The sequence below is a fragment of the Pseudorasbora parva genome, chromosome 1 (genome assembly GCF_024679245.1).
Source record: "Pseudorasbora parva isolate DD20220531a chromosome 1, ASM2467924v1, whole genome shotgun sequence".
NCBI classification, from domain to species: domain Eukaryota; kingdom Metazoa; phylum Chordata; class Actinopteri; order Cypriniformes; family Gobionidae; genus Pseudorasbora; species Pseudorasbora parva.
The window spans coordinates 57,718,904-57,745,633 of NC_090172.1; the positions used below are offsets into that span (position 1 = coordinate 57,718,904).

At 39.2% G+C, this 26,730-nt stretch overlaps 1 protein-coding gene across 3 annotated transcripts in view; it reads right to left on the minus strand.

Moving 5' to 3' along the window:
- The window catches only part of chd3 (chromodomain helicase DNA binding protein 3), a 100,291-nt gene that overhangs the window by 53,795 nt on the left and 19,766 nt on the right, over positions 1-26,730 (minus strand). For 2 of the 3 annotated variants that reach the window (XM_067446450.1, XM_067446433.1), the window contains exons 9-26: positions 25,283-25,540; positions 23,668-23,871; positions 23,378-23,595; positions 22,419-22,550; positions 21,044-21,134; positions 18,889-19,080; positions 17,146-17,346; positions 16,823-16,960; positions 15,681-15,802; positions 15,285-15,458; positions 14,962-15,103; positions 13,313-13,444; positions 12,841-12,958; positions 7,584-7,708; positions 7,242-7,473; positions 5,237-5,406; positions 3,683-3,860; positions 1,275-1,361 (exon numbers count right to left, since the gene is read on the minus strand). In XM_067446450.1, coding sequence (XP_067302551.1) covers positions 1,275-1,361; positions 3,683-3,860; positions 5,237-5,406; positions 7,242-7,473; positions 7,584-7,708; positions 12,841-12,958; positions 13,313-13,444; positions 14,962-15,103; positions 15,285-15,458; positions 15,681-15,802; positions 16,823-16,960; positions 17,146-17,346; positions 18,889-19,080; positions 21,044-21,134; positions 22,419-22,550; positions 23,378-23,595; positions 23,668-23,871; positions 25,283-25,540 — 2,914 coding nt within the window. The remainder of the gene's footprint in view (positions 1-1,274; positions 1,362-3,682; positions 3,861-5,236; positions 5,407-7,241; positions 7,474-7,583; positions 7,709-12,840; positions 12,959-13,312; positions 13,445-14,961; positions 15,104-15,284; positions 15,459-15,680; positions 15,803-16,822; positions 16,961-17,145; positions 17,347-18,888; positions 19,081-21,043; positions 21,135-22,418; positions 22,551-23,377; positions 23,596-23,667; positions 23,872-25,282; positions 25,541-26,730) is intronic. The other variant, XM_067446442.1, reaches the window with a different exon arrangement.

A 26,730-nucleotide genomic window follows, 5' to 3' on the forward strand; every position in this document is an offset into this window, starting at 1 on the left:
ATCATCAACAGCATTATGTTATTTGTTGTTTATATTTAGCTTTGGAGATAGGCTTAATGTATTTGTGAACATTTAAAGGGACTCTTGAACCATTTAATCCCAACATTTTTCTTGCAAATTGAGTGTTTTGCTCCTTTAGACTTGTCAGGCTATCACCAGACCCAGCTCAGTTTAAGATTGAACACTGGTCTGGGGAGTCGGCTGTGTATTTTCTTCTGCACAAGAGGCGTCATAAAAGAGCATAGTTCAAATAACTCTGTACACAATTGGATAGTCCTTTAAACAATAATACCACAAGAGGCGTGATCAACAGGCAACGACCCATCGTTTCTCTATCTGTCTTCGTGTTAAACCTGCCAATTGCACACCATGTGGATAAGCCAGTCTGTGATTGGTTGCTGCAAAAGTGTAACAGAAGCAGTAGAAATGAATGTACGGGTTTCCAGACTGAGTTGGTTCTCATGAACAAATGCCTTGTCCCCTGGATAGTTCACCTCTGCTTCACCATTTCATGGTGTGCCTGGCGGTGGACCGTTTCATGCAGACCAGTAGCTTGACAAGCCAGACCCACATCAAGATGTTTGGTCTGGAAACTCACCATTGACAGCTCAAACCGAGGGGCGGATAAACGGTTGTCTTTCAAACTCCCTCTGCACAGCGTGCACACAATTTGATTCAACCAACCAGAGCAATGAAGGTGAAACGGAGCTCGTTGAAAGATTAAACATTCGCCGGATCCGGTCGGCAAAACTTAAGAATGACTTCAGTGCCGTTCTTTGTTCTTTTCTCAGAGAAAAGCTTAACTCCAAGTCTTCCAGAGTCGCGGTCAAAGCTGATTCGAAAGACCGCCGTTCGCCAGCTTCTGTGTTTACTAGAAGCACCCAAGCGCAACTCGGCCGTCATTATGTTAAGCACCCCCTATCGACTCTATACACGATTTTATTAGCCTGACCAGAGTTTGGTTATTACAGCTCAGAAGGGTATTGAGAGTTGTTTCCACTGCAGTGCTTTAGATCGATATTAGACATGGTAAAACATGGTACGGGCGCAACTGCGATCAAAAGTTTGAAACCGCTAATTACTCCTACACCGTTTGTCGTAGACTCAAGCCTTATATCATTGAAATCCTTGGGTCAAGATGAACAAAACTTATATCTCTGATTTTATTTCCACCTAGAAAAAAAAAATCCGCCATTTTTAAACATTTTGTCCAAAACCTACTTTTGCGAACAGTGTGTGAATGGGCAGTAAGAGTGTGTCTGTGCGGTTCTCACCCTCAGGTCTCTCATCGAAGTCCTCATCTTCCTCCTCTGAGCCCACAGAGTATTCTGATTGGTTATCTGAAATGTCAGCATGCCACTCTGCAACAGCATATAGAAAAGAGCATGTCAGTAATGAACACTAATACAAACCTCAGTACAGCGTGTGTTCAGCTGTGGTCAAACAATTTCCATGCACCAGAATCCTCAAATAAAGCCCAACCAAAATCTTATATTTCAGCTTGGCAACTCTCTCAAACAGTGGAAAAAACATAAAAGACAGATGTGATTATTTCAGATTTGGCTCTTTTGTGACAAAATGTCCACTTATCTAACCATCCACACACATTCTATTCAAATTCCACTGTCAACGAGGATGATTTAGCCCAAAAGAAAAACACAGAGCTGCTTAAAAATGAAAACCCACAGAAGTCAATTAGTGAAGCATAGGCCACTCTCAAATTTTAAATGCCAGCTGAAGGCGCATTTGTAATATATTCTGCAGAGGATATGCCGCAACTTTATAACCATGCAAAGAAACGTATATGTGTGCATAGAGTTTATCTTAGTTATCACTGTAATTATGCCGCCGTGAGCGCCACTGCAAAACCATAAATTCTATATTGCTCCTTTCTGGAGAAAACCTTCTGTTATTTGTCTTTTCCCTGACCATTTTGTTTGTCTGTTTTTGACACGTAAATGAAAAGCTGCCACACTTCGACATCCCCTGGGTGTTGTGGATGTAGCTGTTTTCGAGTCAGCTGCATGTGGCTGTTCTAACCTGACCAAAGCAGCAGTGTGTGGGATATGCTCTTTCTTTCCCACTCAATCAGAAGTAGAGTAGTGAACCACATGCCGAGAATGAAACTGCTGCAATATGTAATTTCAGAGATTTAGAGGAGATAATATGCTGCATTTATATGACAAGCGTAAACATGGTTTATAGTAATAAAAGACAAGAAGAATGGGCTAATTAGAATACAGTGGGGTCTAAAAGACCACACTGAAAGTCTGGGATTTGAAATCCACTTTAAACCATGCCAGACTAAACATATTAGAAATATTTCTGGGTTACTAATCCAATTATGTTATCTGGTGTTTGTTGTCAACAATCATGTGAGACCTTTCTGGGAGGGAATTAAACCAAATCAAGATGACTCAGGCATTTCAGAATGATCAAACCAACGTTTGAGATGCTGCGATGTGATTTGTCAACTGGTTAGTCCAGTTGATCCAATCCAATCACATCCTCTGTTTTTTGCTGTGCTTCAAAATAATTTATTTGGTAAATGTGTTTCCATCGTAGTTTATGCGCATATGTCATGATTCCATGTGTGTATATATACTCACAGGGAAACAAGGTTAACAAGATAACAATAACAGTGGCGAAATGGGAAACACCTGGGAGAACTAATCAACATGAAAACTACGAAGACTACAAAACAAGACAAAACAGGAACTAACAAAAGAGTCCTCACAGCATGTCTTCTTATTGGATAAAAAGTGGATACACATCACGTTTTTTATTACACATTTTTTTAGAATTTATGTGCATCTTGGCGTTTACATCCAGTGTATTTTATGTGATATCCTAAAAAGTGCATGAAAATGTGACCCATCACGGAAAACAGTGACACAAGCCGGCACTTGGCAGCACTACTTTCCATCCAGTGTATTTTATGTGATATCCCAAAATGTGCATGAAAATCCAGTAGCAGTATTAACATTAAGTGACATGGCATCTGACGCACAGGAGCCAATGGCACATGTCGCGACACACGCAGTGGCACTTCCGGTTCTCATTGGCATATGTCAGTGGATAGTGACATGTGTCGCGACACACGCAGTGGCACTTCCGGTTCTCATTGGCATATGTCAGTGGATAGTGACATGTGTCGCGACACACGCAGTGGCACTTCCGGTTCTCATTGGCATATGTCAGTGGATAGTGACGTGTGTCGCGACACACGCAGTGGCACTTCCGGTTCTCATTGGCATATGTCAGTGGATAGTGACATGTGTCGCGAAACACGCAGTGGCACTTCCGGTTCTCATTGGCATATGTCAGTGGATAGTGACATGTGTCACGACACACGCAGTGGCACTTCCGGTTCTCATTGGCATATGTCAGTGGATAGTGACATGTGTCACTGACACTGTCACGAAACGCTGACACTGGCAGTGACACTGAGTCGCGGAACATGTCGCTGTAAGTCCGGCTTAAGACCTACATGAATTCAGTTACCTCAACTGTATACAGTCACTAAAGACATCCCAACTGTGTTTACATGAATATTCACCAGGACATGTATTTTTACATATTTTTGACCATTTAAACCCAAACCCAATAATCTGCGAAAGAACGGAATATATATCAAGTTGTATGAAATTATAGAAATGAATTCAGTAGGAATGGACTGTACCTTGGTCCTCCTGAGCTGCGTCATTGTAGTTGACCTGTTTGCGGACTCTCTTTCCTTTGCCAAGATTGCGGGCCAGATCTTCCTGCTGCTGTTCGTAGTGATGCCTCAAGAGTTTCTCCCAGTAATCAGGATCCACGTTCTCTTCCTGCTTGATGATCTCTCTCTCGATCTCTTCTATCTGGACACATAATCCAAGCAAGATTTTGTTTAGCTAATATTTTGCATTTGTTTCTCATTGAGACCAATAAGATTTAATGTATTTACATAAAGCACACAAGGTGATTTACTAAGGTTTGCGCTCGTCAATTTACTGGCATTTGTGCCATTATTGACTGCCCTAAAAAAGCATGTCTTAAACCAGATGCTAATTGGTGTTGCTTTTGGTAGATTGTGTTGGTCATTTTGGAAATGATCCGGATGCGTGTTTTCTGTAATTTGCACGTCATAGATCACGAGCAGAACTTTACATTTACATTGGTGCTTTTTTGGGATTGCGCTCTCACGCTAATTTGTCCCATTAAGAAAATCTGGCTCCAAAAATCCTACTTTTCACGTGTCTCGCTTGGAAAAAAAGAGCTCAACACACGCTCAGTGGCCAAGTCTGCTGTCAAAAGTCAGAGATATCAAAATAACTCAAACCTTTCTCATTAAATTCTTGCAAGACTAAATAAATGATTAGTGATATGCTATCCACATTACTTTTATAGCTGTATACTCTTACCGTTTGTCAAACAGTATCACTTCATTTCTTAAAGAGTCTGAAAATGGTTAGTTAGAAGGTTCAGTCTCTCTAAACGCCTCCTTTCCAAGCGCCTACTCTGTTCTTATTGGTCAGATGGCCCAGTCTGTTGTGATTGGTCTACAGCTTACAGCGTGTGTCAGAAACAAAACACCAATCTGGATTTCAGCTCTGGATCTTCCTCAGCGTTTGATACACACTGATTAAAGTGCATTAAAGTGGATTTGCAGCGCTGAAATTGATTCTTTCTTTTAGGAGACAATAACTTTATTTGTTGTGCACTTTGATCTTTAAAGGAAGTGTATGTAAGATTGTGGCCAAAACTGGTACTGTAAACACTATCCCTCTCCCCTCCCCCCTGACTCAAGGTTGCCAGACATCCAGCAGGAACGTTTGTAGATCTGCAGCTGTGGTAACTAGACCATATCTGGCAACCCGGATACTGAAACACTACTGACTTTGTGATTGGTCGATAGTTGGAGGGCGGAGCTTCAGGCCAAAACACAACATGTCAACATCAACATCAGCTGAGGGCTGCAACAACAACTTTTAAATGACAATGTCCTGGCCCGACTACAGTTGTCAGTTAAGTATTTGAAATTAACATGATTTCTTAATGTCTAGTGGCATATCAGGGCCATTTTATGATTAATTGAAATAGATTTCTTTCATACAGTTCCTTTAAAACTTTGCTGACATTTTACATTCACAAACAGCGATATTACACACTGCATTAAAAGGTAATATTAAAAAAAAGCATAACAGGGGCACTTCAACAGTCCCACTCTTTGATACTGCTCAAAAACGTCTCCCACCTTGTCATCTTCTTTGACAGTGTACTGGGCCACCTTGAAGGAGCTCAGATACTCGTTCATGTTCTGCATGTCCGAGTCATCTGTGGCGTCCTGGCTGCGGTCTAGCAGACGCTCGATGGCGGCGTTGTCGTAGTGAATTACGCTGCTGTCATCATCCTTATTTTCCCCTGCTGAAAAAAGAAACACACAGGTGTACCGTCAGTATAACAAAGTGTTTATTGGTCATTCAAAGCAGGTGCAATCATGAGTAACAGACAGGGGCGGCGTTTAGGTTTGGCAGAGTATGGCAGTTGCCATACCCTGGCATTCAGACAAGCAGAGGAAATAAACAGCTCACGATGCTGCTAGTTTGTTCTGTTGCAGCTTTGAAAAGCAAATTTAAACAGTCCTAACCAGACACGGTCAGAGATGCGATGCAACAAGATTTTCTGCAGCAAACTAGACTCGATTCGAGATCATTTAATCAAACGCCAATCAGAAGAGCATGTGGGCGGGCTCTCTCTGCAAGTGTACTGACTGCTTTCACAACGAAATGGAAAAGTACAATATCGAATTCCCAAATTTATACCAATTTTAGCTAGCCTGGATGCCAGCCGAACTTAGCCCCGCCCAGAAATGTTTTAGGTCGGGCAGTTCGGTCTGGCCTCGCTCCATAGAGGAGTAATTATCCCCGAACAGAAACGGTTCGGACCAATGAAATCATCAGGGCGGGCTTTAGACGATGACGGACAGATGATCAACAGTAACATAATCATGCACGTCATCAAAGGGGCTTGGATTATATTTTTTCGAATCCTAAACGGAGAGCTTGTTTGTATCTGCATCACCTTCACAATTTCTCTCTGAAATGATGATCATGTTGGGTAAGTACTCTGTGTATCATTAAATTATGTTATTTTTTTACAACACCGGCAAAGATTGTGTATTCCAGCGTGCGTGCAGACAGGGTTGCCAAGTTTTTACAACAAAACCTGCCAACTACTAGCCCTAAACAATAGCTTCTCGGGGGGTTCTCCGGGGAAAAAATGGCATTTGGGGGTAAAATGTGTGTTATTTTGGCAAGGTTGCCTGCTAAAATTCGCACTCATGGGTCTATAATCACATAATAGTCGCTTCAACCCGCGGACATCGAAAACGACCCGCGGGGGGAAAAAAGCGGACTTGGCAACACAGTGCAGTTGAGTTCTGTTGACATTTGACAATGCATCGCTTCGTTGCTCTGATTGGTTGTCGGTCTGTCCAATCGAGGTCTTTCCTGGTTCGGTTGAAACACGCCCCATAATCACAGCCCAATGGAGCAGTTTCAGACTCATATTCTGACTAGAATTGAGAATGATCACGTCAGGCTAAATTTGAGCATGATTAAAATAAAAATATATACTGAGTGACTGAAACATTTTTTTTAATCACAGAATACACTTGTTTGTTCACCTTGAGTTGACAGTTCGAACATAGCTAGTTGTTTCCTTTAATTTATTGTCATCTGAGTTGAATTATCCATTGTTGTTTTTAGTAAGGCTATGTCTATAAAGGTCACAAAAATGATATCAAACTCACTTTAAATTCCTGTTACGTTAAATAAAGCACATAATCTGCACTCGTCATACTGTTGTTCCAGCCACAACATCACAGAAACAAAAACTGTTTGTAAAATAGAATCGTCATCGTGGTTGGTTAGTACAAAAACAAAACAACAATAACTCATTAACATGGAAAAGATCATTTTTCTCATGTGTCGTGTTTGATTAGGTCCAGGGCTTTTTCAGTATTTTCATTTTTTTTAAATTGCTGTTAAGTCTGTTGATAAATTATTTTAGTGGATTTTTGTCCACATTTTGTTTAGATATAGGCTATTTAGATTATTTGGGAAAGTTGTTGTTGTATGGTCAGAAGGATTTATGCCATACCCTAGGTTTTTGTGAAACGCCGCCACTGGCATGTTTTTAGAAACATGAATTTGTTGATTAAATTCTACACATCAACCGATTTATTTGATCAATCCCACCCTCAATCTCATCCTTGAAAAGCTCCTCAGTGCCGAACTTGAGGATGTCGTCCAGCTCTTGCTTAGACATGGATCCGGCTTTTGAGCCCAGACCGGGCCGCACCACCAGATGTGTGAGCATCATCTTCCTTTTGGCCACCTGAGTGATTCGTTCCTCGACCGAGGCCCGAGTCACAAACCGGTATATCATTACTTTATTGGCCTGACCAATGCGGTGAGCTCGACTGAAGGCCTGAGAGAAAGAGGTAACATTCAAGACCACTTAGAAATTGCTACATTGAGCTTCCTCAAATATGTTTAGCTGAACAAGTGTCACACATGCAGATTAAATATCTAATTTACCTGAATGTCATTGTGGGGATTCCAGTCAGAGTCAAAGATGACGACTGTGTCCGCAGTGGCCAGGTTGATGCCCAGACCGCCCGCCCGTGTAGAAAGAAGAAAACAAAACTGACACGCTCCAGGAGCTGTAAGACAGACAGACAGACAGAGATTTGATGCAGATATTTAAAGTTACACTATGTACCCAAAATCAACTCAATTTAAATAACGAGTCAATACATCATCAATCATTCTTCCAAAATATGTTTTGTCTTACCATGAATCACTCTGGTAAGCCTATTATAAATGATTATAATTTAGACCTGTCAAGATGGTTTTCCGGGGGGGGAAAGGGTTAAAGGGTTAAAGGGTTAGTTCATCCAAAAATGAAAATTCTCACCCTCATGTCGTTCGACACCCGTAAGACCTCAGTTCATCTTCTGAACACAAATTAAGATATTTTAGTTGAAATCTGATGGCCCACAAAAGCCTTCATTGGCCACAATGTCATTTCCTCTCTCAAGACTCATAAAAGGCACTAAAGACGTCGTCACAAAGCCCATCTCTCTACAGTGGCTCTTTTGCTACAGTGCACCAAAAAAAAAACTAAATAACGGCTTATATAGTGATGGCTGATTTCAAAACAAAGCTTCGAACCGTTATGAATCAGTTTATCAAACCATGATTCGGATCGCCAATGTCACGTGATTTCAGCAGTTTGGCGGTTTGACACACGATTCGAATCATGATTCGATATGCTGATTCATCACCGTTCGAAACATTGTTTTGAAATCGGCCCATCACTATATAAGTCGCTATTTAGTTGTTTTTTTTGCGCACAAAAACTATTCTCGTCGCTTCATAAAATGATTGTAGATCCAGGAGGCCTTTCTGAGCCATCGGATTTCAACAAAAATATCTTCATTTGTGTTCCGAAGATTAACTGAGGTCTTACGGGTGTCCAACGACATGAGGGTGAGGAACTGACAGAATTTTCATTTTTGGGTCCTTTAAGTAGAGGAGTTTCGATAAAGGGCTTTGAGTGATTAATTATCAGTATATAACTTGATGAAAACGTTATTTATTCAATGTTATCCATATGTAATTTGCAACAGAACTTTTGTAACAATGCGTTTGGTCATTAACTTTTAAATGCATCATTATGCAAATTGCAAACACATGAGGAGAGTCTCCGCATGAAAGACCCACGACTGGCAGATCAACGAGCTGCTACATTTCTCTCCAAAGCGGTAGGATATTAAATTAAATTGAATGTGGAGATTTTTAACTGTGACAAGATGATTATGAATATATTTTGAGGAATGCTTAGGATGTCTCCCAAACAAGTTAAAGCTACACTCTGTGATATTTTCCCCCATCTAGCGGTGTAAAGGTATATGACCATTCAGTGAATAATAGTTTCTGTTTCTCTCAAATCTGATTTCGTTTTAACTCCTACGGTGGCCTATTTAGTCCAAGATCAACATGGCAATCCCCCTCTTCACATTCGATACGGTGCCATCAAGTGTTAAAACCCGAAAGGTGAAGCTTGACTTTACGGGTATGTCCCTCTTTGGCTAATGTACTTTCAAGATGGAGGGACAACATAGGGACCGGCATTCGAACCCCCCACCCGTATGTATTTTCAATGGCATAATATAAACTTACGAGAATACTTTATTACTTAATAGAAGTAAATATACATTCATGAGCACATTTATTTTTAAAAAGTGTTTTTAGCTAAGAATAAACTAAAAAAGTTACACAGTGTAGCTTTAAGATTAAGTTAATTCCCAAAAAGTGCTGCAGAATTATTGATAGTTTGATAAGACTTTTGTCATACATTTTGGACACCCAAAAAAGCCATCATAACAAATAACACAATGATATACACTGTTGTTCAAATGTTTATATATCTGTCGATACTTTGAAATATTCAAATTCAACAATGTTTCCAGACTTTACAAACGCTTTAAACAGAGGTATAATGTCCCAAACATGTCTGTTCTCAGGTAATTTTGTCCTACTGTTTTGCTTGCCCAACAATAAAATATATCAACTGCCATTTCAAGATAAGACATTTGCATAAACCTTTCCCCACATCTGTAAAAACAAGTGACTCAAGAGCTCAAAGAATGGAAATAAAGAAAAGTAGTGTCTCTAAATTCACAAAACACACATTTATCATCAACATTTGGACTGGGAAGAGAGAGCAGAGACCGGGGGGAGTAAAGATGACTTTGTGATGACATTTTAATAGCTATTAAAACCAAACCTCTGGCTCTGGGTTTCTCTAACATTGCAGAACACCTTTGTTTAATTCCATCAAAGTTTCTAAAGTTTTTTTAGCATTGAGCAAATTACCATCACTTGAGCACAAGCGTAAGAAATTTTGGTGAATGACAGATGCATTTTGCTTAATATTCGTATTCCTGTAGTCCGTGCAAATCATAGACTCATGAGACTGTACCTTTACTTTTTCGTTTAAAGATGATTTCAAAGTTACTGTGCGTTTTTTTAAGCAAATAAATAGCAAATGTAATCCGACCATACAACACGATTTCACCATCCAGCTAGGTTCATCTTTGATTACCTCTTTAGGGTCGGTCAGAAATCTTGGAGTAATCTTTGATGACCAGCTGTCCTTCAAAGACCACATCTCAAAGACAGCTCGGTCATGCAGGTTTGCGTTGCACAACATCAGGAAAATCAGACCGTTCCTTACAGAGCATGCAACACAGCTTCTTGTCCAAGCCCTGGTCATTTCTAGACTTCACTATTGCAATGCGCTTCTGGCGGGACTTCCATCTTGTGCAATCAAAACGCTGCAAATGATCCAGAACGCTGCGGCACGTCGCGTATTCAATGAGCCCAAAATGTCTCATGTCACACCACTATTCATCTCTCTGCATTGGCTACCACTCGCTGCCCGGATCAAATTCAAAGCTCTGACTCTTGCTTATGGATCTTCCACAAGCTCAGCACCCGCATACTTCGACTCACTCCTACGAGTCTACACCCCCACCAGAAGCCTTCGCTCAGCTAATGAGAAGGCTTGTGGTACCATTACAGAGAGGCATGAAATCCCTCTCCAGAACTTTTTCTTTCACTGTTCCTGGTTGGTGGAACGATCTTCCGTCCTCCATACGCACGACAGAATCACTCGCTCATTCAAAAGACAGGTAAAAACTCATCTCTTCCATGAGCACTTAATCTTACATTAAAAAAATTAAAGAATAAACCTTTTTCCTCCTCTATTTCTCCTTTCTTCTTCCCTTTTCTGGTTTTTGCTACTCTGAGCAGTATACAGATCTTGGTATTTAGGGCACTTTTTGTGTTTCTTTGCCTCTTCTTGACGGATCGCTTCCTGTACTCCTGAGTTGTAAGTCGCTTTGGATAAAAGCGTCTGCTAAATGCATAAATGTAAATATAAATGTATTAAAAAAGTTTAGGCGATGTAGAATTTTAGTGCCTTTACTAAAAGTGTTAAAGTCGGGCACAGCTTGACAAAATTCATACCGGGTTTCTGCAGGTTTTATGAAGATAAATTTAAAGACTTTTTTAACAACAAAATAAAAATAAATAAATTATAGGGGACGCAATACGTCAATAAATTATCTTAATGTACAGAGAGAAACACATCGAGACACAATTCAGAGTTTGAAAATATAACTTCCAACAGATCTTCATTACTTTTAAATTTAGGTTACAAAGAAAAGTAGCTTGAATCGCTCTGCTTCTAACCACTAGAAAATGGAAATATATTTTACTGTACCTTCTGATCATACTGCACAAAAGTGATGTTCTTCCCTCAGTAATTTTGCCTTGTTTTCCAGTGCAAATGTCTAGAGATTCTTAAATCATGATGCAATTACTGGCAATTACTTGTTTTCTGTGAAATTGATCAAGTCATTGAGTTTATGCTAAAAACTGGAACAAATATCTTCCAACAGATTTTTCATAAATCATTGGCAGATATTTGTTTTAAGCATAAACACATTTTGTTCAATTTATCATAAGTTTCAAGACATTTGCATCTCAAGTAAACATGTCATGATAAAGATGTTCAGATATAAGTATTGGAAAACAGGATGTATATATATATATATATATATACACGCTCACCTAAAGGATTATTAGGAACTCCATACTAATACTGTGTTTGACCCCCTTTCGCCTTCAGAACTGCCTTAACTCTCCGTGGCATTGATTCAACAAGGTGCTGAAAGCATTCTTTAGAAATGTTGGCCCGTATTGATAGGAGAGCATCTTACAGTTGATGGAGATTTGTGGGATGCACATCCAGGGCACGAAGCTCCCGTTCCACCACATCCCAAAGATGCTCTATTGGGTTGAGATCTGGTGACTGTAGGGCCATTTTAGTACAGTGAACTCATTGTCATGTTCAAGAAACCAATTTGAAATGATTCGAGCTTTGTGACATGGTGCATTATCCTGCTGGAAGTAGCCATCAGAGGATGGGTACATAGTGGTCATAAAGGGATGGACATGGTCAGAAACAATGCTCAGGTAGGCCGTAGCATTTAAACGATGCCCAATTGGCACTAAGAGGCCTAAAGTGTGCCAAGAAAACATCCCCCACACCATTACACCACCACCGGAAAAAAAGTGTAATATTGTGATATATTATTACAATTTAAAATAATGCTTTTCTATTTTAATATACTTTAAAATAAAATTTAATCCTGTGATGCAAAGCTTAATTTTTATCAGCATCATTACTCCAGTCGTCAGTGTCAAACAATCCTTCAGAAAATTATTCTTAATATGCTGATTTATAATTAATGTTGATTAATTATTAATGTTGTGCTGCTTAATTTTTTTTCTTTCAGGATTCTTGAATAAAAAATACTAAAAAGTTTTAAAAAGAACAGCATTTTTTTTTTTTTAAGACATCTTGTAACAATATACACTAGTTCAAAAGTTTGGGGTCAGTCTTTTTTTCTTTTTCTTTTTGAAAGAAATTATACTTTTATTCAGCAAGAATGTGTATAAAAAGTAATAAAAAAAGATACAATTGACTAAAAGTGATAGTAAAGATCTCTATTTGTTAGAAAACATTTCTATTTTGAATAAATGCTGTTCTTTTTTTATAAAATTGTTCTTTTATGTTACTGTAATTTTGTTTCATATATCACCTGGAAGCCCCACAGGATCACTTCTCTAGGTAATTCCCCAGCTCTATCCAAAACACACTACAGTAATACTCTCAGGTCATTTATGAACAAAACGTGTGTATGTGGTGAGCTGCTCTTACCGTTGAATCTGTCGATGGCTTCCTGTCGGAGAGCTCCAGTAATGCCTCCATCAATTCGCTCATATTTATAACCCTCGTAATCCAAGAAATCCTCCAGCAAATCCAGCATCTTGGTCATCTAGGGAGGAAACAGAGTGTGTAAGTATTTACATGATCCAATCAAAATGTTCAGAGCAAGTACCACATCTGATCAAATCAGATGCGAGGAGCATGCCGTGGGGTCCATATTAGACTTCAATAATTACAAACACAAAGCTGTAGCCAATTTGAATAGAAATAAAACATGATAAATACCCTTTAAAAAACAATATATTGTATAATATTTGAAGTATTTTACATTTCTAGAGTTTCTGCTGTGTACCACCTGGGGGCACTAAACACACCATAAATTGATTGTCCATGCAATACAGCAGCTTCTTATGTGTAAATTACAGGCCATGTGAATGTGTATTTATTACATGTGTGTTCGTACCTGAGAGAACACTAGCACGCGGTGGCCTTGTTCTTTCAGTTTTCGGAGCATTTTCTGCAGCAGCATGAGTTTCCCAGAGGCCTTAGTGAGACCGACACCTTCATACGCTCCACTTGGTGTTTTGGGAGCTTCCTGCGACACACAAACACAACAAAACAGCATATAATACACATGTGACCCTGCCCCACAAAACCAGTCATAAGTCGCACGGGTATATTTGAAAATGATCAATTTTTCTGTTTTGCCAAAAATCATTAGGATATTAAGTAAAGATCATGTTTAATGAAGATATTTAGTACATTTCCTACCGTAAATACACATTTAATAAATAGTATTAGTAGTAATATGCTTTGCTACGGACTTTAAAAGTAATTTTCTCAATATTTAGATTTTTTTGCACCCTCAGATTCCAGATTTTCAAATAGTTGCATCTCGGCCGAATATTATCCAATCCTAACAAACCATACATCAACGGGAAGCTTATTTATAATCTCAAAATCTCAAATTAAACGACTGGTCCAGGGTCACAAATATCCAAAATGTTGAAAATTTCCAATCCTAACAAACCATACATCAATGGAAAGCTTATTTATTTATTTATTTATTTATTTATTTATTTATTTATTTATTTATTTATTTATTTATTTATTTATTTATTTATTCAGTTGTCAGATGATGTATAAATCTCAATTTCAAAACAAGTCATAACATAATGACACCTTTGTAAATCATTAGCTAATGATTAATTAAAGCACACAACTGGAAGTTGAAATACATGACCTTGACGCGATGTGGTAATTAACATGTTCATTTACATTATTAGTTAATATAATATGGTATATGTAATATATAATATGTAATATAATATGTAAGGAAATTAATACATGATGACCCATTTAATTAATAACAAATTAATTTATTATTTATCTATTTATTATTTATCTTTATTAATTTATTATTTATCTTTATTTATTTATAAATCATATATTATTTAATCTATTAATCATAAAGAATCTTCATTAGTTGCTGATGCAGTAATCATTAATAAATGGTTTAGTTTACTTTATGATTAATACATTAACTCCTGATTATCTGGGCATTAGTTAAGCATGAATTAAAGTGTTAACAAAAAACTCAGACAAACAGTAAACACAACATTTGAAATGACAGCATTTGAAACAAATTTTATCAGACAGCAGGTGGCAGTATTTCACACTACACAAGTTAGGATAGGTCCAAAAAGAGCCATAAACTCATCTTGTATCTCGGGGCTATTCAAATATTGCCCTGGAGGGCCAGTGCGCTGCAGAGTTTAGCTCTGACCCTGATCAAACACATCTAAACATGCTAATCAATGTCTTCAGGATCATTAGAAAATCACAGGTGGATGTGTTTGATCAGGGTCGTGGCTAAACTCTGCAGCGCATTGGCCCTCCAGGGCAAGATTTGAATAGCCCTGATGTTTTTATTTATTTAATTTAGTTTTTATTTGACAGGGATAATGCTCATTGATCAACAACAGGTTACTTGCTGTAAACAAGCCAGAGTTAGCTACAAGTGTTAGTTTCCATCTGTTGTCCCTAGCCAGATCTTAACAGGCACCGGTGTTTCCTGATAGTAGCTGATAGAAATGCAGTGTGTGTTCTTACGGCAGAAGCGACGGGGAAGAGGTAGGGATGGTTGCAGCACTTTTTTAGGTCCATCATAATGTTGAGCAGAGACACCTGGTTTCCTCCTCCCTTAGAGTTCAGCGCCTCAAAGTTGCGGGTCAGAATGAACTTGTAGTATTTTCTGTTCACACACAGAGTATGGACAAACACATGAATAAAAGCTGCTTCCACCACATAACTATATAATTTTTTTTGTATTGAATGTTTTATGCTGGCACACATAAGATATATGTTCATTTAAACAAACTGATCTCATTTTTCTTGAGATGTATCAATAAATTCAGCATGCAAACGCATCTCACTTCTGCATGGGGCTGAGCTCCACTCGGACGATCAGCTCAGTTTTGGCTGGCATGTTCTTAAACACGTCAGCTTTGAGTCTCCGGAGCATGTGTGGGCCGAGCAGATCGTGCAGTTTCTTGATCTGGTCCTCTTTAGAGATGTCCGCAAATTCCTCTAGAAAACCCTCTAGATTGCTGAGGGACAGAAACAAAGTGATAGGGAAATCATTTAGAGTTGTGTTGATATAGTGTGCACATACAGTGGACCAGAAAAGTGTCTGGACAATTCAGGCAAACTAAACAAAAAAAGTACATAATCGCATTAGATAAAGTCATATATTTTACTGTCCAAATACTGTGTTAGGCCACTTTTATAGTCTAGTGTGTAAGTGTGTGATTTCATGTGTTTGCTGGTACTTGAAGCGGTTGGGCGTCAGGAAGTTGAGCAGATGGAAAAGTTCTTCCAGGTTATTCTGGAGTGGCGTTCCTGTTAGCAGCAGCTTGTGGTCTATCTTGTAGTCATTCAGCCTCCTAAAGAACTAACACACCAAAACAACAGACTTCCGTTAATATCACACACATACACACACACGGTTGTTTTTGTGAAATGTGGGGACATTCCATAAGCGTAATGGTTTTTATACTGTACAAACTGTATTTTCTATCCCCTTACACTGCCCCTGCCCCTAATCCTATCTACACACACACACACACACACTGCCCCTAAACCTACCACACACACACACACACACACACACACACACACACACACACACACACACACACTCACACTCACACTCACACACACTGCTCCTGCCCCTAAACCTACCCATCACAGGAAACATTCTGCATTTTTACTTTCTCAAAAAAACTCATCCTGTATGATTTATAAGCATTTTGAAAAGTGGAGACATGGCCAATGTCCTCATATTTCACCCTCTCCTTGTAATACCTGTGTCATACCCATGTCATTATACACATTTGTGTCCTCATATTTCACAAAAATGCCCATTAAAGTACTCAATCTACTCCATCTGAGTTTTGATCATCGTTCTGAATCCAATCAATTGTAGTCTTTGACAAAAACATGTTTTTCTCAGCTTTTTGCTCATAATGTTACTTTTTTATTAAACTTACACAGGAATGCATGAATGTAGAATAAAATGGGTTCTATTGAGGATCTGTTCTTTCTTTTGATATATTCATACAATAAAATATTATGGGGGGATTGAAAAGTTTGTGAAAATGATCAAAAAAGCTGGCAGTGGATGGCAACTTTTTTTTTTAAAACACTAGCGGGGAAAGAGTTAACTTAGATAATGACTCGCTAAATGAAAATGTGTAATGGCTTTATTATGGCGGTTTATAAATGTGCATGTTTATTCCTGTCATCCTCAATCTACTGTGTTGCAAAGAATCCAAAAAGTGATTTCCTTTCTTTTATTAAATTAGAAAATGAAATCTCCAAAACTCTCTCTCTCACTCTCTGTTTCACAAAAACACACACAAACCTAATAAATCCTGAACAGAAAACAAGAAAAACCCAGAGGTCAGTCTACCTTGGACTGGTTGTTTTTGAGACGGTGGGCTTCATCCACTACAAGACAGGCCCAGTCAATGGACTTGAGAACGTTCTGGTCTATAGTAACCAGCTCATATGACGTCAACAACACATGGAACTTAATGGGTGCTTCTCTCTGGAGGGAAGAGACGAGAATTAATACAGTAAAAGTCATTTATTGTATAACCTTTCTCTCATCTCTCATACTATGGCTCCTCTCCTACAGCCATTTTACGTCTCTTCATTTTCCTCCTCACACTGTCCACCTTTGCATTTCACCTCTCCAATCACCAACCACTGCTTTCTTTCTCATCTTCTCACCCGTAATTTGAAGGCTTTCTTTCCTCCCTTCACCGCCGTGTCGTCGAAAGTGAACTCGTTCTCACGAATGATGGCCCTGCTGTCCTTGTCTCCGGTGTAGGTGACCACGTAGAAGTCGGGCGCCCACATCTCAAACTCCCTCTCCCAGTTGATGATTGTGGAGAGCGGTGCGCTCACCAGGAATGGCCCTTTAGTGTGACCCTGGTGAGAGAAATACACAGAGTGATAAGGAAGTATGGACAGAGAGGAACAGGACGGGAGAGAGAAAATATAGCATGAAGTTTAAGAGTTTACTCGTCATTTAACATTTGCAACCTGACCCGCACAGACCCCTTTTGTTGGTTTTTTTGTGTTTTGTTTTTTTTGACAAACAGACATAAAAACCATAATAGTGCAATAACTGACAATCAAGTAATTACATAATTCTAGAAGGGAAATTAAAGTGTGCAAATGTATAGTTGTGTGTGGGTGAGTGTATGTGTGAGTATGGGAGTGTGTGTATTAGGGGTAACCCCTAATAGTCGAAGATTCGATGCATCGATATGCAGGACCGGATTCGACTACTAATCTCATGGTCGACTCTTCGCGGGGGTTATGAAACGAGGAGCATACCATTTTAGGCAATATGGGTGTGCTCAATATTAGTGTTTTAGACGTGTCGTGGCACTGAGCGATCGCCCCTTTAAGGGCACTGAGCTTCGCACCGGATGCGCCGCGCCTTTCGGACACATACACCGACGGCAGCATTCGACGCCTGTCAGCGATGATTAAATGTATATTTCCCTCAATTCGTGAATGTACATATTGATTTCACCCTGTGCTACAAGATACACTCATCGTACAGCTCTTCTGTCAGAAGTCGATTCAAAATTGAGCTTGCGCGTATATAATGTTCACGTCTGCCTGGTGTGAGATCCCCGAGACACGGCGCTGAGCTTCAGTCCGGTGTGCGACCCCCTTTAGGCACAATCGGCTTGAACGTGCATATAAACGCACTCAAAGTGTTCTTTTCCTCTCTAGGCAGGTATTTTTTAGGTTTATTTATCAAAATGTTCTTTTATATATTTGTGATGTTCTGTGTTTCGATCGCGGTTTTTAAATGTTATGAGAGAACGGTTAATTTACGAATGTGTAGTGTAGCCTAGTTTTGAACACTTTATTAAAAGTGGTGGCTGTGTGCCGTGTGTAAAGTAAAATAAAAATAGTCTTAGCCTCCTGCTGACTAGTGTCCTGCCCTTCCCAACCCGTTTATACAGTTTATTTTTTTCCGGTGTATGGTTTACACACACACAGATGATTCGAAAATTCTGATTCGAATGTGTAAATCCTTAGTCGGGGACACCCCTAGTGTGTATATTCATGAGCCAAATTACCCATTTACTGTTTATTATATTGTCACTACCATCACTCCTCATCACCATCATACCGCCCTCATTGTATTAGTCAGTGTCCTTTTTTTTCTTTCCTACGTAATATATTTATCAGTGTCACCACTTTCAATGGATCAATTAATTTTAGATTGTATGATAATAATATAAGATAACCCTCCACATCTTTTCAGACCCTACACTATCCTATACTTTTTTTCTTTCTTCTTTTTTTGTATGTTGTGTGTAGTGTCTAAGGTGCATTAAAAGAAGGGGGACATTGTGCGAGTGTCTCGACTTGGGACAGAGATGCTGTCCAAGGGAAACCACTTCTCGCCTGTCTTGCCTGCCTAAGTGTCTGCCTGAGTGCACAGACCTCTTTAAACAGTGAGTAGAGGAAGACGATGGTCTGGATGGTCTTGCCCAAGCCCATTTCATCAGCCAGGATGGTGTCGGTGCCCTGAGCCCAGGAGAAGCGCAGCCAGTTCAGCCCCTCCAGCTGGTAGAGGTGCAGCGTCCCTCCTGTCTTGGTCACAAAGTTTGGCTGCTCTTCATACTTGATTGTGGGCTGGAAGAAGAGAGAAGGGTAGAGAAGTGGTGAGAAAAGACAGAGGTCCTGCATGGCACAAAAGCTTTAATGCACTGACGACTTTGGGCTAGAAAGCAGATTCGACAAAATTATAAAATCAGAGGAGGTTCAAATTATGGAGGTCTGCACGCCGCAACTGAAGACAAAGAGGAAAAAACAAAACTAACAGCAAATTAGGAAATCATTTTCATCAGTTTGATAACGTGCTGCAAATACAGAAACATGCTGCAAATACCACAGACCACAACGAAAATATTTCAAGGGGACCCCAACAAGCGACAACCCTGGCTGGGATATGCTTCCTGTTCAATGTCTACTTGTTAGTGGTGTTGCCTTGTTGATGACCTGACCGTGTGTGCATTGTGGGTTTTTGCAGAGCATTTCTGTATTTGGTTGCATTACTGAGTGTTTCTGTATTTGCAGCACACGTTTTTTCTATTTGCATGTATTTTCGTCAGTTGCAGCGTGATATTGCAAGATTAAAGCAATATTTACAGTCTACAATCTAAAATTTTGTTGGCTACAAAAAATATAGAATAAAGAATAAAAAAGGTAATTGTACCTTTTTTCTTGCAGGCAGCCAGTGAAGACCATAGGCTGGCATTATCCAAATTTGTTATATTGTTACATAAAAGGAAGTGAGAATTCTCCAGATAGGAATCTTTTATTTTTAATATTTTAAAATGTTTGTGTGCTAGTGCACATCACAAGCAGAAAGTACGTACGTTGTGCACCCGCCTATAGGCACATATTACTAAAGCGCCCTTTAAATAACACAAAAAATACTGCGCTATTGACTTCAGAGCAGGTTTTTGTTGGTCAATGGTGCAGATCGTTTTCAGTTCCTCAAAATAGCAGCACGCCAACAATGTGCCTGAACACACATTTCGAGACCAACACACCAATGGGTGAACAGATAGGTGCGTGTGCATCGTGGATGTGAAAATGATAATTGCGTTGGTCTGAAACTAGCAAAAATCACTGCCGCTGCATTGCACCAGGTGTATGATAGAGCCCAAAAGTGTGTTACTGTGTAGCTTACTTTTGCCTCACATAAATAATGATAAAAAAATATCCCAATACTTAATCGTGAATAACATAAGTGCTTTTATGTATAACATCAAGAAAGGCTATTTGAAACTAAATTAAGGATCAATAAATAAATACTGAAGAAAAAAAAGATATTAAATTGATTGATTATGACTGATTCTATACAAAAAAACTATCGCCGGTGCTACTCAGCCACTGCGGTGGTGCGGTTGTCGTGTTAACCGGACACTGGCACAGCTCTAGACCACCGTCGTGGTAAAAAAAAAAAAAAAAATGCTACCGTCACAGCCCTAGATATGTTCTGTATAATCGATTAAGTTTTTCTATGTACAAGTTTATGTCTTTTGAATTAAAGTGGGCATGTGAGCTCCGTTGCCTTGAAACTCATGCTGGCGCCAGCTGTTCTTGCCTGCCAAAATGGCGTCGTAAACAGAATAAGTCACGTGACCTCGGGAGCTCTATAGGGGCACCTTAAATGAATTAACCACTAATTATAAAAATCCATGTTTCAAGACCTATAAAACAATAGTTATTGAGGGTATTTCAAACAGTGTCATTTCAGTTTTAATCATGATTTTATGTGTTCTAAAATATTAATAATAATTTATTAAATTCAATAATTTTAAGTAATAATGTGCCCCCCTTGGAAGTTAGCTGAGGCTGAGAACCACTGGTCTAGCAACAGCATTATCGTAACTACAGGATCAGTATTATTAAAAAATATATATGTATATTATACTTATGTATTACTTATATATTACTTATTACTTCACATTTAAAGAGATATTCATCTTTAAAAAAGGGGGAACATCATTCTGACTAGAAAATCACAACTTTTTTTGTATTAAAAATATAAGAACCACCGGTATAAAAGACAGGGGCTGACACTTACATCATTAACAGGCGTGCTTGGAGCTTCATCATTCTCCTCTCTCTTCCACATCTTCCTTGGCTTCTCTGGGTCTTCCTTCATCACTTCCTCCCTGTGAGAAAAAAAAAAACACTTGCTTAGTCCATCATTCAAAATATATTGTTAGAAAAAAGCAGTCAATCTTTTTAGCGAATAATGAAAATTCTACTAAATTCTACCTAAATTCTCCTTTTGTTTTCCACTGAGGAAGGAAATACAATAAAAAATATTATAAATATGATAATAAATAAATGTAAAAAGTTGAGAACAGCATGAGGGTTGATTAAAGGGGATATATACAGCTCTGGAAAAAATTAAGAATTAAGATTAATTAAAAATTAAGAGGCCACTTAAAATTGAGAAATCAATATTAAGTGGCCTCTTAATTTTTTCCAGAGCTGTATATATAAATGTATACGAATTTTCATGTGTTGTGTGAACAGCTTGTAAATTTAAAAAAACGAGATCTTCCTTGACTTACAGGTTGTCTGTGAATGCCTGCAGGCTGATTTTTATGTGAAGGACTTGGGTCATTTTTGCCGGGAAAATCAATGTGGCGTTAAAGTTCCCGAGAGCCTCTCTTCCATTCAGTGACAAATGAAACAAATGCTTATACAATGTTCAGAATAATGACTAAAGAGCCATTCTGTACTGTACTGTCAATGTGTCATTAAAAAAACGAGAGATTCATTCATTCATAGTCTCAAATATACTTTATAATTGTAATTACCTCATCTGTTTACATGATCCCGGGAAATTGCAGAGCTTGTCTAAATGTATCGCTATGATCAGATGCTTTCTTAACTGCTGTTTTCTCACTGCTTTCATTTTTTTTTTTTTTTTTTTTTTTTTTGAGAGGAAAGTGTGCAGCACATATTTACACATTCATTTACACATTCACTCTCAGCAGTGTGGACACTGTCGGGATGTTCGTTAAAAGTATATTGAATGAAAAAGATCTTTGCGGTGGAGTAAATAGTGCCTTGAATCCCATTCAATCTCTTGTACGCTAGAAATAACGGTGATGATACACCGGGGCAACTCTTTGAGTAATGTTGCCGTCACCGGGCAACCAGGTGAGACACAGGGCACAAAACTGATCGAAATATCCAGACAGAAATGTGTTGCCTATTCTCAATAGGAAAGTGCCCATAGCAACATTGCTCAAAAAGTTGCCTTGTGTCTTATCATCATACGTTGTTGGCTGCAGTTCACTTTATGGCCACTGCTGCTGCTAATAACAAGGGTTTCTGAATTCTACATATAGCCCCTTTAAATCCCAGGATTTTAATTCCTGGGTGAACTATCCTATCAAACTGTTGTGACAGTTTGCTGAAACATCTACATATGACTGTACCTGTGTCTCCAGTACGCCGTTTTGTGCCCACTAAACTCAGGGATGTCCAGGTCATCTCTCTCCCAGGTGCACTGGTCATAGGTCAGATCTCTCCATTTAACCAGGTAGTGGTATTTGCTCTTCTTATCCAAGCTGTGCAGACACATACACACACTTTAATCTTCTGACAGCACAACATATTCGTATATACAGTACAATATAGTAGCTTAAAGGTGGAGTAAGTGTTATTTCAAAACCGTTTAATAACAAACTTGTAGCCAATCAGCAGTGAGGGGCGTGTCTATTATTGATGGTGAGAAGAGAGCGCTTAGTGCACGTCATTAATCAAAACACACGAGTCACACAGGACAGGATTAACTGAGAACTAATATATGCTGCTTCTGCTTGAATATATGCTCGTGTGTCATGTTCACTTGGTTGTCCATCTGCGATCGTATCATCGTTCACTTCAGTGATGATAAAGACCCGTTCATTTCCACACCATATGGAGCATCTAAATCTCCTCACTGTCTGTTTCAAACGTCAGCTTACAAAATGTGTCCGACAAAAAGATCCTATATTCCTAATATATGTTTGTTTCCTCTTTTCATGATCTATATAACCCTCTAAATATCCGGGCATAATTGTAATATGTCGTTAGCTGGACTATCGTGCTCGTGTACTTTTCGAGTTGTCATGAGAACGGTTTGTGTTTTTGTGATCGCTTTAACTCTAATCTGGTCATAATTGTAATCTTCATGTAATATTCTTTTTCATTGAATATTCGACCTTGATTAGTAACACACAGATTCTGCCATAGTCGTTGCCTGGGTTAGGTAGCCTATATGTGGGGCGGAGCTATCAAAATAGGGCCGAGACCCTTTTGGGGGTAGGGGCGTGTTTGTTTTGGTGATTTGAAATGACAACAACGGTTACCAGAAAGCACTTACCCCACCTTTAACACAACACAAAACACACACCTATGATTGATTATCCTGTGAACCACCATCCATTCTGGCTTGATGCCATATCGATAGTACTTCTCCTCTAGAATAGCATATTGAGGGTCTTTGGCCCTCCGCTTTTCACTCTTCCCAGAATCCTCCTCTCCCCCTGAGCCGTAGTCCAGACTGGGCGGCTCGTCCATATCCGTCTTCCTCTGGTAGTTGCGGAACATCACAGAGTGGAAGATCTCGAGCTAAGGAAGGACAAATGGATAAGAGAAAGGTCTATACATCCCGTAAGAGTTATGTCTGTCTCACTCTCGCACCTGTAGCTCTGTAATCCAGGTGCAGTGCCAGTAGGACTGTGCCGCTAGCTTCACAAAGAACTCTCTCTCTGGACGGCCCTTCATGGGCGGAGGGGGCGGGGCATCGGGGGGTGCGTCTGGGGGTGGAGGCACAGGAACCGGGGGTGGTGGATCACCCCATCGCCAGTGCAGAATTTTTTGCACTCGCCCTTTGATTGGTGGACACTGAAAAACAGACAACAGACGTTAACAGAAGATCGTATTAAACGTTTCTTCTAGACTGACCATTGATGAATTCGTGCTGTATTAAATACTAATTAAAATCACAAGCTTGTCTTCTTTCCCTGAGAATAAGTTAAAGGATTAGTTCACTCCAGAATGAAAATGTCCTGATAATTTATGTCCCCCATGTCTTTCTTTCTTCAGTCGAAAAATAAATTAAGGTTTTTGAGGAAGGCGGAAGTACCGCCCCAGTGTTTACAAAGATAACATGCAAAGACTAAGACAAACGTCCACCTACGTATCAAGCGGGACTTTTCCGTGATTACGTAATGAGTGGCGCATTGCATCTAATGTATTAGGATCATTTGTGGTTAAAAGTATCTCAATTTATAATTTTTTTAGAAGATGACAGATCGTTTTTGTTAGATAAGACCCTTATTCCTCGGCTGGGATCGTGTAGAGCTCTTTGAAGCTGCATTGAAACTGTAATTTGGACACTCAACCCGTTGGTCCCTGTTGAAGACACTATACAGAGAAAAATAATGGCATGTGTTCCTTAAAAACCTTAATTTATGAAGAAAGAAAGACAAACATCTTGGATGACATAAGAGTGAGTAAATGGAAATGTTTAAGTGAACTAACCCTTTAAACTCAATAACCTAATAAATGACTTTGTCCACAACACAAACCTACCCCAATAATTCTGCGGCAAATCCAACTCAGATTGCAAAAACTAAACTGACTTATCTCATCTAAATTCAACTTAATTCAACTCAGCTAAACCCATCTCAGTTAACATACCTTTTTTATCCCCAAATCATTCGTTTCAAGTCTTTACTTCTCTTTATATACTGTATATATTATTATATTGTGCGTATGAAGAATACATAAAATGCTAGATATAGCGTAGAACAGCCTTTGTTTGCAATAGTAACAATTTAAATGTAAAAAATTACAGCTTGAAAATGACAATAAAAATATTTTGTTCACAAATTATAGTTACCTTGGATTTCTTTTCTTTTCTTCACACATCACATGTCTCATATTTCATCTCAAGCATGCTCTTCACTGACACTGTTGTCTCCATGGTAAGCAAGTACAATAACTTTTGAAAAAAACTTTATTAGGAGTCACCACAGCAAAATAGTTTGATGTAGTGACTCCACAACTATGGGACATCCACCCCGTAAATCATTTTTCCACATTAAATATAGAAATGGTTCCTGTTTCTATTAACACAGTTTTAATTATTAGTTTAATGTTTGGGTCAGTCAGAGAAAAAAAAGACAATCAGCAAATATTAATGAAGTTATTGTAGAAATGTTTTTAAGACACTTTCATTACAACAAAAATAAGTCAATATTTAGCCCTGGGCCATAAAATCGGCAGTCGCTGAAGAAACGGCGGTACTCACAGTGCAGCGTGGACACAGCCACTCTCCGTTTGGGATCTCGGGCAGCGGAGGGTTCAGGCAGTGAATGTGATAGGACGACGTGCAGGAGTCACAGCACAGCAGCTCTCCTCCATCTTTACACACGCGACAGAACTCCATGTGATCATCCTCCTCTTCCTCTCCACCCAGCCCTGCATCCACATCCCGGACATCATCACACTCCTCTTCAAAGTCCTCAAAGTCTTCTTCCTTTGCTTCCCACTGGATCCCTTCTTTCTCCTGAAAAACATAGACTTTTATTACAATGACTCAATGTGAAGATCCTACAGAGAAAATAACAAACAGTTTGATTATGAAGCATTGTTGATCTGCTCATATAAAAGTGTGGAAAGTATATCAGACGACGTCTGTCTTCACTGAGTCGTTAAAGGGTTACTTCAGCGATTAGCATATGGCTTTGTATCAGTAGAAACCCTGAAATATATTTAAATATATGTGCTTTCCCTCCTCATATCCCCCTGAGACAAGAGATTTATGCATTTTATTTCTGGAACAATTCCTCCTATGATGCAAATTGACGATATTTGCATCATAGGAGGAATGTTTGGCCAAAGGCTAAAGACTACAGCCAGCAGAGGGAGCCATTTCCACATGTTTTGAACCCGCACATGGGGGATGGAGAGCACACTCACAGCACTCAGCTCGCAGCTACAGGCACTCATTTAAACGGAGCTATGGTGAGCCATGTAAGTCTTTTAACTTCTCAAATGACTTTCTGTGAAAGTTAAGCTTGCAAAGGCATGAACTGAAACGCGCCAGACTGAACTCGTGTTGTGAATGTATGCCGCGAGTGTAGTCGTGATTACCTCAGCTCTCATCATGAGAGCTCATCAGCTCATTTATCTCACTCCTGCAGTCAGTGCTCAGTGCTGTGATACTCGCGCGGCGACTCACTCATTATATTGAACAGACACGTTCAGTATTTAATTGTAGCGTCTTCTCCAACTCAGTCACAGTAATCCAGTAGGTGGCTTTGGGAATGGCCTCACAGGGCAGCGAAGCATTCTGGGAATTATAGTCTTTCATCCCCATGAGACAAAAATACATTTTCTGTCTTTTCTCAGTCTAGAAGGCACCAAATTCAAAAATAATTTTTCCTTTCTACTACATTGATGACCCAGTTTAAATACATATTCATCTTCCCAGCGCTGAAGTACCCCTTTAAAGGAACACTCCACTGTTTTTAGAAATAGGGCTTATTTAACTTCTTTCCTACATTTAGATATGAGGGCAAATGCATTTTTGTCTCAGTGTATGCATTGTTTTAGTTTGGCAGGGTCGCCGCTAGCTTAGCTTAGCATAATGAATGGAATCCTATGTTGCCAGCTAGCATGTCCCGAGTAAAAGTTATCCCAAAAAACCCCCCAAAAAAACACCTAATTACTTCTTGTGGCCTGCGTATTCACAAA